The 12,943-nt window shown below is 41.7% G+C and overlaps 1 protein-coding gene across 11 annotated transcripts in view; it reads right to left on the reverse strand.

The window, feature by feature from the left end:
* JADE3 (jade family PHD finger 3) overlaps positions 1-12,943 on the reverse strand; it is a 135,160-nt gene that overhangs the window by 18,582 nt on the left and 103,635 nt on the right. For all 11 annotated transcript variants that reach the window (XM_019417541.2, XM_019417545.2, XM_019417539.2 and 8 more), the window contains 4 exons: positions 12,683-12,873; positions 9,427-9,638; positions 3,645-3,812; positions 390-506 (listed from right to left, as the gene is read on the reverse strand). In XM_019417541.2, coding sequence (XP_019273086.1) covers positions 390-506; positions 3,645-3,812; positions 9,427-9,638; positions 12,683-12,873 — 688 coding nt within the window. The remainder of the gene's footprint in view (positions 1-389; positions 507-3,644; positions 3,813-9,426; positions 9,639-12,682; positions 12,874-12,943) is intronic.

Below are 12,943 nucleotides of genomic sequence, written 5' to 3' on the forward strand. Positions count from 1 at the left end.
CCAAATTGAGTTGTACTTAGTTCAGCAGCAGAGTCATTGGTTAAATCATCCTGGAACCTGGGTCTGGTTGTTTTAGATCTATGGCTTGTTTCCACCCAGGATGGTATCATCTAGCTTCAAAAATCACCTAATTCATCAGATCCGACAGCAAAGGATGGAAGTTAACTGCCACTATGAATGAAAAGAATAAGCTGAAGGGTCCAGAGGCAATGTCTGGAAAGAAAAAAAAAAACGCTCCAGAAATGGTCTGTACCATGGCAGAGCCCCTGTGAGGAGGAGTGAGTGGGGGGCCTCCCAAGTCAACTTTCAGTTAAGAGGCTGCTCTCACTGGGATGTTGAGTCTGGCCAGTTCAGTGGTACCCACCCCACCACTTCTCTCGGCGACTTACCTGAATACAGGCCCCTGTCTTCACCTTGCACAGGCTGCAAACTAAGGCCCATCGGCTGGGTGGAATGTGGGACACCTTGGTGATTGGTTCCATCCTCTCAGGACAAGCAATGCTGACCTATAAATAAAACACCACCATAAGGCAGAGGCACCAAGGCATTCCAGAAGTACCTTTCACAAGCCACAAATGATGTTATGTGACGCTCAGGCCATCAAGACAATGAGGTGGGCCACATCTCTTAAGGTTACTATGGAACCAAGAATAAATAAAACCTGTCTCTAGCCACTGCTCAGACCTCTGATCATTTCCAGTAACGGACATGACTCATATAGAGGATGAGAGGGCAGGAGTGGAGGCTAGGCATGGTTACCTTAATGAATCCAAGATACATATCTACACTTTACTTAGGAACCAAAGAAAGCCACTAAGGAAAGGAATTAAAATTCACAAAATCTAGCATCTATTGTCTGTTAGAGATGGTGCCACATGCCTCGTTTTGTCATTTAATCAACTGAGGATGAAAAACAGGCAGTGACAAGCCTTTCAGTTCGGTTTATAAAGAATCATGGTATTGTTGCAAAGTCGCAGCAATCTGTGTAATGAAGAGGTCGCAGCACGTAAGTAGGAAGGATGAGGATGGTAACATTTTCAAACCATGGTCTTTTAAATCATGTAACCATCATCAGTTTGCTCTACTGTCTCAGCCAAAGTAGCTTCAAAGCGAAATTAGTCTTTGGGAGAGTGCTGAAAGGAAAGAATGCTTTAACAAAAGATGGAAAACATTTTTTTCCATATGAAACAAGGGGTCAAACAACTTCTGCTAAAAAGTGTTCTCCCTCTCACTTACAAATGTGTACGGGAGTTTCCAAGAGAGATACAACTTTAAAAAGTGAAGGACTTTGAATAAGGGCTGGTTAAACTAGTACAAGTTCTACCCACATCCAGAAACTAATAGTAGAAAGATCACAGAGATCTTGAGCAGCCCAAAAGGTACTAAAAACAACCATAATAAACAATGTCAACAGGTAAGACAGCTTCCTTCCTTCCTTTTTCTTTCCCTTTCTTTCTTTTCTTTTCTTTTTTCTTTTCTTTCTATATTTTAGAGACAGCGAGAATGTGAGCAGGGGAGGGGGGCAGAGGGAAAGAGAGAATCCCAAGCAGGCCATGCTCAGCGTGGAGCACAATGCAGGGCTTGATCCTACAACCCTGGGATCATGACCTGAGCTGAAATCAAGATTGGATGCTCAACCGACTGAGCCACCCAGGAGCCCCAGCTCCTTTTATTTTTATTTATTTATTTATTTATTTATTTATTTTTTTTAAAATTTTTTTTTTCAACGTTTTTTTATTTATTTTTGGGACAGAGAGAGACAGAGCATGAACGGGGGAGGGGCAGAGAGAGAGGGAGACACAGAATCGGAAACAGGCTCCAGGCTCCGAGCCATCAGCCCAGAGCCTGACGCGGGGCTCGAACTCACGGACCGCGAGATCGTGACCTGGCTGAAGTCGGACGCTTAACCGACTGCGCCACCCATGCGCCCCACTCCTTTTATTTTTAAAGGACTCTTCCTGAGTCATGTTCTAGACTCTTATATGGTGAGAGCGCCTGCTCTATTAGTTGGGACATTTGCTGCTGGAGACCAGTCACTCTCAGGCCAGAAACCTGAGAGTTCATGTCAGTCTATGAGCTGGACATTCTTAGTAAGAAAAAGGAACCATTATCCAAATATTAAAAAAAATACTTATTCCTATATCCATAAGAATACTGTAGTATTTATCGAGGACTTTCAGTTTAACTATGTGACTCTAAGCTCAATTGTTAGATAGTTAACTCCCCTGGAACTGTCATTAACAAGAATAAAGCCAGGGAAGTTTGTTTGTTTATTTTTTTATTTGATTTTTTGAAGTAATCTCTACACCCAACGTGGGCCTCGAACTTATAACCTGGAAATCAAGAGTCGTATTCTCTACTCACTGGGCCAGCCAGGTGCCAGGAAGTTTTAAGGGAGAATGAATTACTGATACAGTATCATCAGCTTTCCCATGAACTGAATTCTAAAGTCTCTCTTGTTTTGCAGTTAACAAATGTGCTGGCTTGGATAGGGGTTGGGGAAAGAGGATGTGCGTGGGATGTTTAAACGGGTTAAAAAAAAAAAAGAGCAGCCATAAGTAAGAAGAAGTAATGTTTGGAAGCCCTTTTTAATCAATTTAGTGAGCACACAGCCTCTTATGAAATATCAGCAACTGAAGGACCAGATTAAATAGTTAGGGATGGAGTTCTGAACAAAGAGGCTCTTAGACAAATGTTGAGTCTAAGCTCTGAAAACAGCTTCAAAAATCAGGGGCGCCTGGGTGGCTCACTTGGTTGATTTCAGCTCAGGTCATGATCCCAGGGTCATGGGACCAAGCCCCGCACTGGGCTCCATGCTGACCATGGAGCTTGCTTAAGATTCTCTCCCTCTCTCTCTCTCTCCCCTCGCCCCTCTATTCTACTTGTGCTCCCTCTCTTTAATAAAAAAAAAAAAAACATTAAAAAAAGGCTTCAAAAATCAAAGGGCAACCATCATAGTGGGCAAAAGAGGTAATGCTCACTTCATCCAGAATAACCTAAAACTGGAAACAACGGAAGTGTCCATTAAAGGAGAATGGATAAATAAATCATGGTAGATCAATGCAACAGAATACTCCTCAGCAAGAAACAAATGAGTACTGATCCATACCACAACATGGAGTGCTAGGCAGACAGGAAAGAGTGCATACTGTATGATTCCATTTACATGAAATTCAAAAACAGATTAATCTATAGTGATAGTAATCAAAATGGTAATAGGGACCCAAATGGGGACTGGAAAGCAGGTATGAGGGATCCTTCTGGGGTGCTCTGTGTCTACTTCTGAGGTGTTCCTCGTCTTGGTCTGGGCTGTGGTTACAGATATGTGTAAAAGTCATGAAACTGTACACTTAGTATTTGGTATTTTAAGTGTAAGGTGCACCTTAAAAAAATCTGCTCCTATCCTGGCTCTCTTCTCATACAAACTCATTCACTACCACTGGTGGCACCATCTATAAATTAATCAGCGTGGGCTTCCATGCTCACATGCATCCAAGAAGGGCGTGAGAGAGCTCAAGTGGAAGCATTATCACCTCAGGAGCAGGAGCAGGAATGAAGCATCTCCATGAAGCCTGAGTCGGTCTGAATGCCGTGGGAAACAGGTGCACCTGGAGCAAACGGGCTCAAGCCCGGATGAGTCTTACCTCTGGAATCCACAGGGCACAGCTGACATGAGCCCATTTAGTCCCTGTCCTGGTAGTCTTCATGGCCCCACCTCTCTTTGGACATAACAGACACTGTGGATGAATGCCAAGGACACAGGAACGACACAGCCAGCTGCCTTCCGGGACCTTGAGGATGCCGTAGCAGGCCTGGAGGCACGAGCAGGAGAGGGGAGAATGGTTAGAATCTTTTCAGCAGGGCTGATGTCTGCTCTGGTGCAGTCACAGAGTACTCTCTGCTTTTAGGAGAAAGGCAAATAAGGCCCCAAAAGCTCATATCCAGGATTTAGTAATTTTAAAACACTTAAAAAAAAAAAAAGGCACCTTCCAGCATCTAAGATCAGCATGTCTGTCTATGAGAACTGACTTTAAGGACAATAGAGTAAGACTAGAAGGAAATACATACAAAAAGGCTGGCCCAACTGCTACTGAGTTTGGGGATTACATACTTCTTTTCTGCCTCTGTTTTCTAAAGCTTCTTCAAAATTATGTGTTATACTTAGTCATACACTAACGGAATAACTTCTACATGTCATGTACTGTTGTAATCAAGAAAAAAGTGCTGAAAAAGAAACAGAATGAAACTTTTGTGGAGCAAATGAGCTAATGCTTCAAGAGCCTAACAGAGCCTGGTGTATAAAAAGCACTCAGCAAATCACAGCATTTACTTGCTTGGGTTGAAGAAAAACGGACTTGTGAATGAATCCTGAATTGAAGAGAATATTAGACTAATCACAATACTCCATAGAGTTCTAGAAGCTGCTTCAAATCCTTCATGGAATGAATTTGGACAAATAAATGAACTACTGGTGGGGGAGGGGGGGTTAGTTTGGAAAACATTCTAGATTTCCTTTTTTACTACCTCCAATCTCGCCCGCCCATCCTTCCCCTCTTTACTGCTCTACTCTCACCATTAAAGACTAAACCTGGGGGGCCTCCTGGATCCCCATGTGGCCTGGCAAACTTTCCACCGCTGACTGATTCACCATGGCAACTTCAAAATCTGTACGTACCCCAGGAGGTTCACCCATAGCTCGGATTCAGGTTCCAACAGTTACTATCGTGTTACCCCTCAACTGGCTCCTTTTCCAAACTCTCTCTATCCATATCACCACCATGCTTCCCAGCTTCCAGATCCAAAATTCCTGTACTCATATTATCCACTTCCTTTCATCCACTGTCCCTGGGGCATACCAGTCCTCCTTACAGAGTGGCCCTTGGGCTCTGACCTTCCTCTCCATCCCCACCACAACTGCTCCATCCAAGTCCTTATCATGTTATGCCTGAATTGATTTATTCCTAAATTCTCTTCCACCCCCTTCACACCTTCAATCCTTCTTCTATTAGGCTGCCATATTCTTCTTACTAAAACAAAGATTTCATACCATTGCACAGCAACAAACCCTCTAGAAATTCCTTCTGTTCTCACCCCCAACCCTGATCTAAATTATGGGTTGGCAAACTACTACCTGAGGCCTGTTTTGTTAAGGCCAACAAGCTAAGAATGGTTTTCGTATTTTTAGAGCAATGTTGTTTGTTTGTTTGTTTGTTTTTTAAATATGTCTGAGAACAAACTGAGGGTTGATGGGGGTGGGAGGGAGGGGAGGGTGGGTGATGGGTATTGAGGAGAGCACATTTTTTGGGATGAGCACTGGGTGTTGTATGGAAACCAATTTGACAATAAATTTCATATTATAAATAAATAAATAAATAAATAAATAAATAAATAAATAAAATAATCTTAAAAAAAAAAAGAATATGTAACAGAGACTGTATGCGGCCCTCAAAGTCTAAAATATTTACCATATGGCCCTTCAAAGAAAAAGTCTGCCGGCCCCTGATCTAAAGCCTGGTGCTCCTCACCTCACTTCTCAGGTCATGGAGCCCCTTGTGTCTTCTCCACTTCTTGACCCTTGCCCTCTACTCAACATGGTTTCCCTCACCAAGTACGTGGCGGCATCGTGTAGTCTTCCCGACTCTAGCTGTTATGTTTTATCTCCTCAGTGAGACTCTAAGGTCACTGGGGGGTAGGTCTTTTATCACCAGTTTATCTGGAATGCTTTCTATGCTGAGGTCGAATAGGTGGTTTGGTAGAACAAATTAATTTGGATCAATAACTGAGGCTGAATTCCAACCAGGCTGCTCTTCCAACAGTAGGGCATCATTTTATAAGGCTCCTAGCCGTCAGAGCTTTTCTTTCTCTGAGGTCCAGAATGTTTGCCAGGAAATGAAAGCAAGTTTCTTCCCTAAAAGAGAGCCTCTTACAGACCAGCAAAAGAAAAACCAGTGGTTCTAAGGATCCCCTTTATCTCCTGGTCCTTTTATTGGGCAGAAAATCATTTACTGAGCCCTTGTATATACTTATTCATGGCTATAGGATTATAAAAGCTTGTACTGCATAGCAGTGGCTCTCAAGTTTTTCCAGACTACAAAATGGTAAAGGGTGGATTCTCCTGAGAAAACTGCACACGTGCACAGACATATGTGTTACATACAGTTTCAGGGGGTTAATAAACTCAGTGCCAAATGTATATATGACAGATCTAAAAACTATGAGCATAAACTTCAGGCAAATTAATTTAGGCCTTGGTTTGAGTGTTCAATACCTGGGCTAAAAACCAAAAAATGGAACATACAAAGGGACTCGGAATGGTCCTGATTTTCACATTTTTAAAGTTAAAACCTCAAGTCTATTGATGTAACCCTCTCTTCTAAAGTACTGACACAAGTGTATTAAAGTGGCATAGGAACAAACATTTGACATAATATGGTGGCGGTAAAGAAAAAAAAATTATGTTTAAAAAATAGAGATGTCAACATATCCCTGATTCTATTAAGGAGTAAACCAAATCTTCCAAATCATTTTAAATCACTTTTCAGTCAACAGAGGGAGCTCTAACCTCAGTATCTCTTCAGAATTCAAGTGAATATACTCACTTTGGAAGAATCTCTTTTATATGAAACTTTGTGTGGCACCAGCATTCAACTTTTTTTTTACATTTTTATTTATTTTTGAGGGACAGAGAGAGACAGAGCACATGTGGGGAAGGAGCAGACAGAGAATGAGACGCAGAATCCGAAGCAGGCTCCAGGCTCTGAGCTGTCAGCACAGAGCCCGACGCGGGGCTCGAATTCACAAACCGTGAGATCATGACCTGAGCCGAAGTCGGACGCTTAACCGACTGAGCCACCCAGGCGCCCCAACCACATTCAGCTTTAATACATACCAGCTTATATCCTGCAAGGCCTGGCCAGGTGTTATTGTCATCACTTTCTACGTGAGGAAAGGGCATCATTTATAGTCATTACTGGATATATTTTCAAAACAGATAAAATAATCTTTGAGGAGAATTATTAGGCTACATTCGTTTTTTAGTCAAAGAATCTGAAAATAATTCCTTAGTGTTTGTCCCTACTGTGAAGGATAAATACAGAAAATATACACAGATGACCTTTGTACTATTTTCCCTTCAAGCCTACTATAGATCCACAATCATTTATCTAAATGATTAGATTCAGGGTGAGAAACATCAGGAAATTCAAAACTGGTCAGATCTTAGGAAAGTATTAAGTACATATATGGTATATTACCTAACTCCCAATGGGACCAGGGGCAGTACCGTATTCTCAAATACATTAATATTTCTCTAGCAAACTATATGAGCATTTATGCAAAATGGGATAAACAGTATAAATAGCCTCATATTGGGTGAGTTCTAGTATTGCCCCAAGTCAGTTCTGGTGCTAAACTTAAGCAAAATCTAGCAGTTTTCAGAGCTTTAAAAATTTTTGGAACTACAGAGGAAGGACTGTGGACTTGAACTATCAGATACTTATGTTCATACTTAAACGATACTTCCTTTCTCACTAAAGGTGTGACATAAATGCCAATAACTGGTAGAGTGAAGGTAAATTTTTGAAATGAACTCTTTTAAAGGAAACAAGCAAAATGAAGAAAAAGACCCAACTGGGTCACAGAATAATTGAGTACCTTCTAATGCAGAGGGTTAGGTTAGGTGGCCCAGGCAATTAAAGTCTTAAGCCCTGTTTTCCCTCGATCTCCTGTGTTATCTAATCTATCTACCTACCTTGTCTATCTTCCTCCCTTCCTTCCTTCCATCCTTCCTTCCCTCTTTCCTTCCGTCTGTCCTTCCTTCCTTCCTTCCTTCCTTCCTTCCTTCCTTTTTAAGTAATCTCTAATGCCCAACATGGAACTTGAACTCGTACTCGTAACCCCGAGATCAAGAGTCACATGCTCTACCAACTGAGCCGGCCGGGTGCCCCAGTGCATTACTTAATCTTTTTAGTCATTTTGTAGCCAGAGTGGTCTTTCTAAAATACAACTCATAGCCTTCAGGGCTGACAGGACAAAACCAAAGTTCCCTAGTTTGTCAGCAAGGGCCTGTCACTCGTGGCCCTTGTAATCCCTCTGTGCTGTCGCTCTCCATCCTCCCCTGCTCCACCCAACCACTCTCTGCAGCTCTGAACAGCTCAGAGTTGCCTCTGATACACTGTGCCCACTCCCACTACCCTGCCTGAATGTGTTCGCCTCTCTGCCTGAACACGCACTGCTGCTGTATGTGGCATTTAGATTCAGCTTGGATGCCACCTCTTGGAAGTTGTCCCTGATCTCCATCCCTCCCATGCACTTACACGGCAGCATGGAACTTCTGTCTACAAAAACACCTGGCGTATTGTGCTAATTGGGCAGTTTCCATGTAGCCTCTACACCAGACTCTGATAACCCTGGGAGCAAAGGCCATGTCTGCCTCTTCATCACTGACTGAGTCTTCAGCATGTGGCGTAAGTCCTGGCACATGGATGGTGCTGCATACCTATTCGCTAGATAAATTAATGAAATCAATGAGATACACAACAGGTTCAGAAGAGTGAAAAATCACTTAGGGTAGGGGCGTTCACGACAAGACTTAAACTAGATCTTGGAAGATACATAGATTTTTCATAGATGGAGGTAGGAGAAAGCATTTTAGGTTGGGGTGTGGCTGAAACATGGAGACAGGACAGTGTCAGGAATAGTCATCACTGCCCCCCTTAAGTAACCTTATTTTGCTGGAGGATAGGGATTATGGGAGGAAGAAAAGGAAAGAGCCAAAAAGAATGTTGATATCATCACCATCATCATCATCATTAATAATTAATTAAGAAGGCATTATGGTAGAAAGGATGACAAATAACTGTCAACCAACTGGAAGAGCTTGGGTAAAGTCATTTCATCTCTCCTGGTATTATCCGTAAAACTGAGGAGTGGGATAGTTTTTTGCAGTCCTAAAATTCTATGATCTTTAGAAGTGTATTGGACTCAGCTTCCTGGGGGTTCTTTATCAGGAGGACTGGAGAGGGCTCTGGGTGCTAGTAAAAAGAGTCTGTACTTCCAGCTGTAGGAAGTGTAAACTCACCAAGGTTACTGACCATGCAGGGATTCCAAGGCAGAAGAGAGACTCCCGGGCAGCAGCAAGGAGACTCCCCAGGGGACGGTGAAAGTATCAAACGAGGCAATCTCAACAGCATGGGTATGAGGGGACACGAAAAAGATCTGGGTTTAGCCCCCTGGGGTAAAGTTAGTAAGTCAGTCACCTTGGGGATCACAAGTATTGTTTCTAAAGGAATTACTGAAGAACAGCCAGGCCAAATCTTTGTTTTCCCCCTTAAATGCAAACTGCTACCCAGATATGGGTGCTGGAGACCATCACTGAGTTTCAGAAAGGCTGACCGTGGGGAGGCGGTGGTCTCCACTCTCACTAACCTGATGTACACAGATGTTACACTTATCACAGAACACCATATCATTCCCTTCTTCACTGTCTGGAGACCGGCACACATCACAGATCACATCTTCATCATACTCTATGCCTAGCCCTTCCTCTGTCTCAATAGCATGGTTCATATTTTCATGGCAATGGCGTTCCAGGACTTCTACTGTCTTTTCCATAAGATTCTCATCAACTGGCCCACAACCTGCACAGAAATACAAACAATCAATCAACCCATCAGTCAGCTGTCATTCCCAAATCACCTACTGTGAGCCCGGTGCAAGGATGGAGGGATTCTAAAAGATAAAACCATCTCTTCCCTGATCTAAAACAACCAGATTTCAAAGAATCTTTTACTAGAGCTATTCTAATATTTACCTATCATCACGTATTAGTGTTTGACACATGAAAGGAGAAATACATTTCACCACATTCCTTGTAACATGTATTACTGACTCTTTCAGTTTTCTGTCTACATCCTAACCAGTCTCCTCCTAAATCTGTTTTCTCTTATTCCCACTGAGGGAGAAGTTCCTACTGAGCTTTGTAATTTTGAACACTTTAATTTACAGCATAATAAGATAATTAGGATCACATAACTGTTTGGACATAAATAATAATTCATTCTTAGCAAATGAGTCCCATCTAATGATTATATGAAGAAATTTTCACATAAAAAGGTATTAAGTCATAAAAGAAAATTCTAGGTTCTGTAAATGTCATTGTACATATGAAACATTTTGTTTTTCAAGCCCGACTTTTAAAAATATCCAATAATATTTTCCAACGGCAAACTATATATATAAAATAAACCTATTAGCATCCACAAAGGTCTAGCTGTAAATTCTGAAATTACCTTTTTTTGCCTCTTGATTCCTTTTCCTTCTATACTTTTAATTAAATAAAACTTTTAATTAAATAAAACCAACTTAATAAACCCAACTAAAAGATTCATATGGTGGATAGTGGCAACAACTAAACATACTTCTTTCTGGGGGGACTAATGATTTAGTGAGAGCACATATATATTTAACAGCTTGTAAACTCAGGAACAATTCTGACAATGATTCAAACAAATTTACCCAAGTGTTCTACTTCATTTGTAATATAAGCTATACTAAGAGACTCTGGAATTGCAAACAACCTTTTTAGTGTCGTAGCTACTTATGAAAGCAAAAACCACCTAGGTAGTATGTTTCATTTTTCCAGCCAAGACAAATCACACACTTTTTTTTTTCCTGGCGTGGAGGAGGATATTCCACTTGACCCCATATTGGTTACGTAAACTTTGACAAGTTATTTATCCTCTTCAGGGCTTAGTTTCCTTATCTATAAAATAAGGACAATAATATAAACTCACTGATTTCTTGTGAGGCTGAGATGAGGTAATGTTTGTACACTGCTTAGTATAGTGCCTGCTATGTAGTAAGCACTCAATTTTTAAAATTCCTTAATCTGAACCAAAAAATATGCTTAATTTAATGTTGGTTTTACAAGTTTATTTTAAGCTTTTTTTTATAAGCCTCACTACAATATCATTTACTCCAAAGAGTAAGACTTGAGATAAGGCAATCCTTTTTTAAAATTCTTCCAAGCCTAAATGCAATGTGGTGTCTTGGATGGGATCCTGGAACAGAAAAAGATCATTAGTGGAAGAACTGATGAAACCTCAATAAAGTCTAGAATTTAGATGATAGTAATGTACCTGTGTTGGTTCCTTAGCTTTGACAAATGTACTATGGGCAAGTGAGACATTGTTCACATTAGGGGAAACTGAAACTGCGTGAGGGGTACATGGCAACTGTATTACGTCTACAACTTTTCTGTAAATCTAAAACTATTCTAAAGTAAAAAAAGGCCATAAAAAAATCATCCAAAGGGAATTAACTGCAAAATACCAAAGGGACCTCGTCATCAGGTGGTGTCATGCCGAAGGCAGGCCTGGAATGATCATAATGTATATAGATGTCATACGGTTCCTAAGCACAACCGCACGCTGAACCGTCAATCCACTCGATTAAGCTCTCATACTCTGACTTACCCCCTCTGTCAGTCTTTCATTCTCTTCCCTTGTGGTTCTCACCCTAAACTGACACCCATTCTCTCCTTTTGGAAGGCAGAGCAAGAGAAGACATACAGTAAAAAGTTTTCAAAAGCAAGAAGTACTGGTTGCTGACAGAATAACTGCCACCATCATGCCAAACCGGATGTAATACGATGTTAAGTTTTTATTCACATGCGTTCAGACGCCAACCTCAAAAGAAAGAAAAAAAGGGGAGGGAGGGAAGAAAAGGAGAACTGCTGATCCTTGTTGTGCTAACAATGGATAAACGTGATTCAAGCAAAAATGCAATCAAATGTATGCTTTACCGTATCTCCTACGGAGACTTAAATAAAACCACCCACAGAGTTCCAAAGGACCATTTGGACCTAAACACCGCTCAGGCTGAAGACTGGTCAAAGAGCTGTGCGTAAGCACAAAGTGAGTTTCCTTTCAGCCTAGCATTTCCCAGCACTGCCGGCACGGTACGGTATGGTACGGTACGGCATACCATCACTTTACCACTATTATTACGTGTACTTCCAAGTTTTGTTTGTTTGTTTGTTTGCTTGCCTTTGCTTAATTGAATTTTATTTTTCGAGACCTGCATGACAACTTCAGAACTCGCTAAAGGTAGTGAGATAGCTGAGAACTGCTTAGGGGAAGTTCTGCCCTAGGCCTTTCGTTCTCCTTCCGGCAGGAAATGACAAGTCTGGCATCAAGGCTCACCGGACACACCGACCTGTCGGGTGCAGCGGTGCTGCCTAATGCTGAAGTTACAACTTCTGTCCACCCAGCAGAGACGGCAGAAGTGCTGCTGCCCCTGGCCCTGCCCACTGATCAGAGTGTTTTTCAGGGCTGAGCCAGGAACCAGCTTCAGAATCCTCAACCAGGAGTCCAATTAGCCATAATCACTCTCACAATCAGAACTGGAAAACAATCTTATAAAACCTACATGCCATCCCTGACCTGTGCTATTCACAATGAACAAGGAAAGAAAAGGTCAGATTTAAATGTTATTGCTCTATTTCAGTATATTTATGCATTTCAAGAAATGCCTCATTAAGGTAAGATCAAAGAGAAAAATAAATGAAAAGGCCAGAAAAGAAAAGAAGCCACAAGATGAAAGCAAGTTAAATGGTCCTGACAACTTAAAAAAAACCACGAGTCAAGTCAAGGAATAACTTAGTTGTAAGAAAAGAACTTACCCATTTCTGCGAGGTCTTCATTGAGTTCCTGGAGCCAGAAGATGTCCATGTCGTCTAGGTCATAGCGACACACAGATGCTGCCAACTCCATGATGTTGATGTAGCCAGGTTCTGTGCTTTCCGAGCTGGAGCAGCGGATATACTTCCGGGGCCGCATAAACAGAACATCCTTTACTTTCTCAGCCACAACCCTAGACAAGTGAAAGAAAGATACTGATAACAGTTGACAAATGACAGATTCTAGGGACTGACTGGGTGGGA

Source organism: Panthera pardus, unplaced genomic scaffold, assembly GCF_024362965.1.
Source record: "Panthera pardus isolate Hobbes unplaced genomic scaffold, ASM2436296v1 HiC_scaffold_27, whole genome shotgun sequence".
Taxonomy (NCBI): domain Eukaryota; kingdom Metazoa; phylum Chordata; class Mammalia; order Carnivora; family Felidae; genus Panthera; species Panthera pardus.